The 7812-nt window shown below is 31.2% G+C and overlaps 1 protein-coding gene across 1 annotated transcript; it reads left to right on the plus strand.

Annotated features, from left to right (window-relative positions):
- Positions 1 to 1491: 1491 nt before the first annotated feature.
- On the plus strand, positions 1492 to 3300 carry LOC105162271 (uncharacterized). The gene is made up of 3 exons (XM_011080275.3): positions 1492 to 1941; positions 2104 to 2228; positions 2794 to 3300. Exons 1-3 carry the CDS (start codon positions 1765 to 1767, stop codon positions 3143 to 3145), a joined length of 654 nt encoding a protein of 217 aa, XP_011078577.1. The 5' UTR covers positions 1492 to 1764; the 3' UTR covers positions 3146 to 3300.
- The last annotated feature ends 4512 nt before the right edge of the window (positions 3301 to 7812 follow it).

Here is a 7812-nt window from a genome sequence, read left to right on the forward strand (position 1 = left end):
AAGAATGATATATTTTAAGTGTTCAAAGTGCAAAAATGTAACTCTAGGATGCATTTTGCCAATAGGTTTATTTCAAGGGTGCAAATAGGCAATTACCCAAATTTTTTTGGAGGGAAGGTTATTAAATTGATAAAAAAAAAAAAAAAACCTTCATATTCAAGCTGATAAAATTTTCGGGCAAAAATGTTGCCTAAAATGAGTGGAGGGTGTATGGTGCCAATAAATACATAATTGAAGGGTGTAAAATGCTATTTTTACGATTTAAGCTTGCATTGTGCAAAACCTCTATAATTCGAGGGTACAAAATGACAATTGTCCCTCAAATATCAATATTTGTCTTTTTGTTCTATTTTCTGTCTTGTAATAATAAATGGAGTAACTGTATATGATATTTTTAAATAAAAATGATGTAACAATGGTGTCAACCTTACACTATATATGTAAGGTAATAGAATAAAAAATAATGACTAATTTTTCATTCCTCAACGGCTACTTATTGTCCAATGGCTATAGTTTAGGAATAATATTTTCTTAAAACACAGCCTTTTCAACTTTCTATATATTATATTTATCTCGTAAGAATCTTTATCAATAAATTATACGGAATGTTGAATAATAGATAAATAAAAAAATTACGTATTTTTAAACTGACGTTAGTATTTTTTATTTAAACCCAAATTAAAATAATACATTATAAACAAAAATTTGTGTAAAAAGCGTAAGTGTAATTTTAATTTTTTTAAACAAAATGTAATTACTTCATATTTTTAAAAAAATTTAATTGTAATCAACCCTTTATAGAAATACAAACACCATAGTTGATTTCATAGTAGTTTATTATGAACTATCTAATTATATTTTTATTTAATAATTCACACGATTTACTCAAACACCTAAATGCCCTACACTATATACTAAGCAATACGATTTCTAGCGCACTCTACTTTTTATTTGTACTAAACAAGATACTTATTTATTTATTTGAGAAATAATAAAGGTTGGGATCTCTAAAATTGAAATATTCCATTTAGGCCCGTGAAATTATACTCAAAGTTTCTTAAAATAGGAGGTGCAATATTTTTAGTTATCCGTTTTATGAAATTCTTAAAATGATTTAAAATTGAGAAAACTTGACACATTTAGTCCTATACTTTATAAAATTTTCAAAATGATTTCAAAATTCAAAAAATTCAACTCATTTAGTCCTATAAATTTTGTAAAGCAGATGACTAGATGTGTCAAATCTTGTAAAATAAATGACCAAATGCATCGAATTTTTTTAATTTTAAAATTATTTTAAAAATTTTTATTAAAATAGAAAACTAAAAATATAAATTTACCCAAATCTTAAACCCAAACAACTTTTTAACAAAATAAATAAATAAAAACTCCAACACACACACACACACAATCAGAATCATGAATGGTAGGTCCACCCTTTGTCTTCCAATTATTCAAACCTACCTCTATATTATTTCTCCATTTGCTATCAATTCATTCAATCTATCCCAATTTCAAGGAAACTTCATTCTCTCTCTCTCTCTGTATCTCTCTCTCTCTCTCTCATTCTTGAAACAATGAATGAAAGAACCAAACACTAGCAACAAAATAAAGTAAATTAAAAAAACAAGAGCAATTACTATTAAATACCTATTTTCAGAGATTTTCGTCTCACTCATTCTCTTTGCCTGCTAATCTCCTCGAAAATACCGAATACCAAATATTCTAGAAGTTGTGTTTGTCTGAAAAATCAAGTATTGATCAATGGCTGGAATGCTGCCAGGAGTGGAAGCTGCAAGAAGAAGAAGATTTCACAAAAGCAACCTCATCAGCTACGGCTCTGATCTCTCTCCAAACACATCCGCCGCCACCTTCACCAGGCGCTCTTCTTTCTGTCTCTATGCACCCACTCATGACTTCCATTCGAATTCTAATTCCCTGGTAATATATACATATATATATATATATATATATATATAGATATACTCACACACACAGGCACGTGTTTCTGCGTGTGTGTTCATTGCAATTCAGTGTAAAAGGGGGTTTGATTTTATTACAGTTTTGATCTGAATTGTTAATGTACTGTTCTGGGAAGAGCAGAGGAATCCGGGTGGAAGCCTGCAGCAGGTGTGCGATGAGAGCAGGCTTGGTGCAGCAGCTAGAGAAGCCAAGAAGAGGTTGGATGAGCGGCTGCAACAACAATGGAGATCAGTACAAACAAACAGGTATTTATATTTATATTTATATAATTAATATTGGTTAAATACAAATATTTATATTTGTTATGATTTTTAGCTTCCGACAAAATATTTATTATGATTTTAACTATGACTAATATTTTTACTTCAGTTGAAGAAACAACGGTTAATGGCCATTGCAAAACTATGATGAATTTGTATCCGTCATAATTTTTTTTACTATAGTAATTAACTGTAACGAAAAATCACACTTTTTTTAATGTGAAGTTCAATAATTTTTATTTCAATTTTATTAACATTATTAACCAATTTTTCTACTACATTTTAATTTCTTATATTCTTAGGGTATACATAGAAAGAACACTTGGAATTTCTTTGAAATTATTTATCAAATTTAATTACTCAAAGAACTTTGTGCACACATCAAAATATCTAGCAATAATGGTTGTCTAGAAAAGACTGGTCCAAAAATACAATCGTCGTGCTATTGGTTTTCAAGAATTTTTATTTATGTGTATTTTTTTTTTGGTTAATTATCGAGATATTATAATTACTCTATCGCAATTTATATAATTTAATTTTATTTGAACAGAATCGAGTCTACAACTCCCAGCTTCCGACACGGATCAGGATCTGTGGAGGATCGACCAATCGTTCAATCAAATTTACGAACGGAGGCTCCTAAATTGAAGAAAAACGGATCGAAGAAGCTGAACTGGTTGAAACTAAGCTGGAAATCATCGGAACAAGAGGAATGTGCCGTATGTCTGGAGCAGTTTAAGGACGGCCAGGGTCGTGGGGCCGGGCGAGGGCGAGGGCGAGGGCATGGCGAAACCCTAATGCAGTTGCATTGCGGCCATAGGTTCCACACCAGCTGTTTGGTGCCATGGTTGGAGGCCAAGGGGCACTGCCCTTGCTGCAGAATGGAAATCCCTTCTTCATGAGAAGAGTTGCATTTCTTTTGTTCCACATAGAATTTACATCTACTTTATGATTTGGTTAGTGTATTTAAACTATATATATAGCTTTAGTGTTATCAATAGGAAAACTGTAATTTTAGTCCGTAATATAATGGATGATATTTTTTGTTCTGCACAAATTGATTTTCGTAATTTAGTCCTATGATTTTAAATTTTTTTAATTTTAGTCATTTTTCGACTAAAATTTATTAAAAATTGCATGTGACTTGCACATGACCCAGTTAAATTCAATTTGAGTCCTGTAATTTAGAGGGTTGACTTTTCTGGTCTGCACGAATTGACTTTTTCTTTTGGTGCTGGATAAATTGATTTACAGGACAAATATTACAACTTAATTAGATTATGTGCAAATCACAAACAATCTTGCCGAAAAAAGGACTAAAATTGCCAAATTATTAAAATCATATGACTAAGTTAAGAAAATCAATTTATGCAGGACAAAAAAGGTCATCTTCTCTAGATTATTGGATAAAATAGCAATTTTTTCGTTATCAATATATAGGACAAATTTTTTTTTTTTTTAATCTTGTAACTTAGGTCCAGTATATCTTAATTGCATTGTGTACAAGATTTTTTACAACAATTTCATGACTTACAAAATATCTTATTTTTCAATCCTCTTGTTAGCTTTCGTTGGAAAAATCACTTGCAAGTCACGTGGCCGACACTTTTTCAGAATTATGATATTTCTTTTGTCAATTTCCCAACGGAGTTGGCAGACGATTAAAAGTAAGAATTGTTTTCAAAATTCTATAACTATTTTTGAGAATTCCATGCGTAATTATAAAATTTAATATATACAGTATATTCAAAATATGGAACAAAAAATACTATTTTTGATCAATGTATATCATATTGTAAGGACCCTTTGCTATATATACAATGGTGATATATTTTCCTAATTAACATATAAGAAATCAAATGAAAATTTGGTGATAAGTAGGATTTGCAGATGTGATATAGAACAGTGATGAAGTTCAAAATGACAGAAATTTGAGATTCCAAAACCATCACATCTTTAATAATGGTGATGTTACAACTTGACGTGATAGGAGGGGCTGAGGGCCGTTCAATACGTTTGATCTTGGAGACTATTTTTGGACTCAAAATTTTGAAATATTATTACTTGTTATTTTGTTTTTTAAATTCTGAGACTGTTTCTTTTTTCTTTTATATAATATATAACATTTTTTAAAAAATAAGAATTGTTTTTTAGATCAGTTTGAATATAATTAAAATGAATGTTTAACTATTATAATTGATGTAAAATGTTTAAAAAATATAATAATTAATTACAATTAGTGTGGCATATTTCTTTACAAAAAAGGAAACTGGAGAGAAAATATTTTGATGTAATAGAGAGAGAGAGAAATGTGTTGAGAAATTCTGAAGAAAAATAAGTTCTTTATGTTTGGTTTTATTAATGAAGCGTTTTGTTATATTTTATTGAGATAAAAAGATAAAGATAAATAAATATGTATTAAAAATAATGTGAATGATCGGATTTATTTTCGAAGATCATTTAAAATAATATAAATTAGTTATTGTATGTTTGGTTTTGTATCCGGAGAGACAAAACTCGTCGTTTATTTTCAAATCATGTCTCATATTATATATATGTATAATTTGTAGATGAATTGAACTATATATAAATATATATTATTGTATATGTTAAATCATGATTTTTTATATGTATTTGGGATGCATTTAGGAATGAATTAAATAAAAGTACTAAAATATAATATCTCTGCACAACTTCAAATATTGAGCATATTTAAACTTATCATAAAAATGGACCGAAAATAAAACAAGCATAGTAAAGTTAGGGCACCCCAACCCCACTTCTCTCTATATACAAAATAAGAATCCCAAAATCAAACTACTAATAGAAGCAAGACAATGCAGAAAAATCATGTTAGTGTCAATTCGAGTTGATGTTACATTTTTAAAGTCATTTTCCACAACCTATTAATTCAATTTGATCTCCGAATCACCATGTGGGAGTGTGTTTGAAGATTAAAATTACCAAAAAAAGCATTATTACCAACGTGGTTTGTGATTTGATTGGTTATTCCATTACATAATTAAAGTATAATTTTTTTTAATTTTATATGAATTTTATGATTTCGTCCCGAGAAAGTGCCTCGATAGGGAGAGTGTTGGTATCAACCTCCAACAAACACGCCTAAGTAAAAACCCTATCAAACTATTACAGAAATTGGAAATAGGTCTGGAACCCTTAAAATACAAACCTTTTACAGAATACTAATGAGTAGCAAAATTATACAAAAATTTACATATCTAAAAACAAAAGATGTACATCAGTTGAAGATTTACACCAAACAAAAAAAAGGCTCACAAACCAGACCTAAAAAAGGGACCCAAAAGGCCACTAAGGCCAGCAACCCAAAGACTCAGTTGCTTTATCACCATTAAGCCACAGAGCATAAGCCGCAAAGGCTTCTAGGATCAGCTACTAAGGCTAGTTAACCGAGACCACAAAGGCTTCTAGGAACAACTACTAAGGCTAGTTAATCGAGGCCTCAAAGGTACAAGATCAAATAACACAAGGCCACAAAGACTTTAGAACTTTAGGATTTTTAGGAAGAAGAAGAAGACAGAAGATTAGAGATGATCAACTGAAAAGTCAGAGGCCAAGGAACCAATATTTATAAGGGCCGGTCATTAAATAGTTGGAGAAGAAAATAAGAGAGAAAGGATCAGAAGATGGGGGGGGGGGGGGGGAAGAGGCGACAGAGAATCGAGGGAAAGGGGATTAAGGTTTGATAGAGAAATGAGGGGGTGGATAGAAATAGGTCAAAACAGGCAAGCGGGTCGGGTGAATATGTTAGGTCGAGGAAAGTGAATAATAGCATTAGGCCAAGCAACCTTGAAAGGGACCAGCCATCCAGGAGGGATGGGCTGGGCCTTAGTGGATTTGGGCCATCAATTTTATTTACAATCTCCACCTTGGACCAAATCCAAAGTGACGGATCAAAATGGTTATCATCATAACCTTATCCACTGGGGCCCTATTAAGAAAACCTACAGTACAGAATAAGACGGAAACTGCACGGAAACCTGCAATACCCTTACCCCATCTCCCTTCAAGCCCTTCTTCCTCAAGGGCAGAATAGGAGATCAAATTATGTGCCAATTGGGGAACATGTCTTACATTTTTCAAGGTTACTTTAGAACTATTTTCCAAGATCATGCAAACATCACCAAGGCCATGTACATCACATAATTTTTCATTTGCCATGGAAACGGAACCTATTTTTTCAGACTTATAATTAGACAAGATTTCTCTAAATGGGTTCATATGAAAGGTACAACCAGAATCAATAAGCCATTAATTCATATTCAAGGAGGATTTAACAAAATTAACATTAGAGATCATATATACTTCATCAGATATTTCTTCAGACATTAGCAGATTCTGTTGTCTTATTTTTCTGAGGCTTTTTACAATCTTTAATGAAATGCCCACAATTATAACATCTACTATCCTTCTTTTCATATGGTTTATCTTGATTACGCTTATCATCTCTATATTTAGGTCTAGACTTACTTCTTCCCCTACTTCTACTTCTACTCTTATTGTGTCTTCTAAATTTATAACCAAAGTCTCTGTTTTTGGTTCTTCCTCTTACAAAATTAACTTTATTTTTATTTTGATTAGGCTTATTTGTCTTGAGATCCATTTCTTTACTCTTAAGACCACTAATTATAGTTTTCAGGTTTACATTATCCCTACCATACTTAATAGTAGCTTTAATATCTCTATATGATTCAAGAGTAGCATTTAACGAAATAATAGGAGAGTAGTCATTAATATTTTTATCACCTGTTAACTTAATGTCTTGAATTAACTTGGTAAAATCATCAAGATTTTCTTCAGAGTTTTCTTATAGGTCAAGTTTATATCTTAAAAACTTTTCTAGTAAAAATAGTTTACTAGGAAGAGAAGTTTTAGTGTAAAGCTCTTCAAGTTTTTTCCAAAGTTCCTTAGTAGAATTTTGTTTTCCTACTTTTCTTATTACAACATTAGAAAAATTAAGAATAACAAAAGAGTAAGTATATTCATTGTTTTCAAGCTCTTTATCATCAGAAACAATATCAGCATATTTACCATCAATAGCTTTAAAAGAAATTTGCTGAACTAAAATTCCTTTTATTTTCTGTTGTCATATTGAAAAATAAGATTTACCATCAAACGGTTGCAAATTATCTCCATCCATATTTTCAAAAAATAAGCATAAACACAGAACAATAAGCAAGCAGAAGAATTTATCAGAGTAATAACTGCATATTAAGATGGTGCCTTAGTTATTCCTCAAGCCAGATACTCGCAGCGTCTAGGGCTCGACCAGGTGAGAAAAATAGCAAGGGTTTAATCTAAGTCAGAAGAAGAGAAAATTTAAATTTTTTGATCCAAAAAGGGACCCAAAAGGCCACTAAAGCAAGCAACCCAAACACTCAGTTGCCACAGAGGCTAAGCCCCAAAGGCTTTAGAATTTTAGGGTTTTTAGGAAGAAGACAGAAGATTGGATATGATCGATTGAAAGGCCAGAGGCCAAGGACGATGGGAGAAGAAAACAAGAGAGAAAGGCAGTGGGAGGAAAACCAGA

This window comes from Sesamum indicum, linkage group LG5, assembly GCF_026168435.1.
Source record: "Sesamum indicum cultivar Baizhima isolate 11 linkage group LG5, ASM2616843v1, whole genome shotgun sequence".
Lineage (NCBI taxonomy): Eukaryota > Viridiplantae > Streptophyta > Magnoliopsida > Lamiales > Pedaliaceae > Sesamum > Sesamum indicum.

What these genes read in the sequence shown, in the direction of transcription:
- LOC105162271 (XM_011080275.3), top strand. Translation starts at nt 1,765, where the DNA reads ATGGCTGGAATGCTGCCAGGAGTGGAAGCTGCAAGAAGAAGAAGATTT. An exon ending in ATTCGAATTCTAATTCCCTG is followed by an intron (nt 1,942 to 2,103) that starts GTAATATATACA and finishes TGGGAAGAGCAG; the next exon opens with AGGAATCCGGGTGGAAGCCT. An exon ending in AGATCAGTACAAACAAACAG is followed by an intron (nt 2,229 to 2,793) that starts GTATTTATATTT and finishes TTATTTGAACAG; the next exon opens with AATCGAGTCTACAACTCCCA.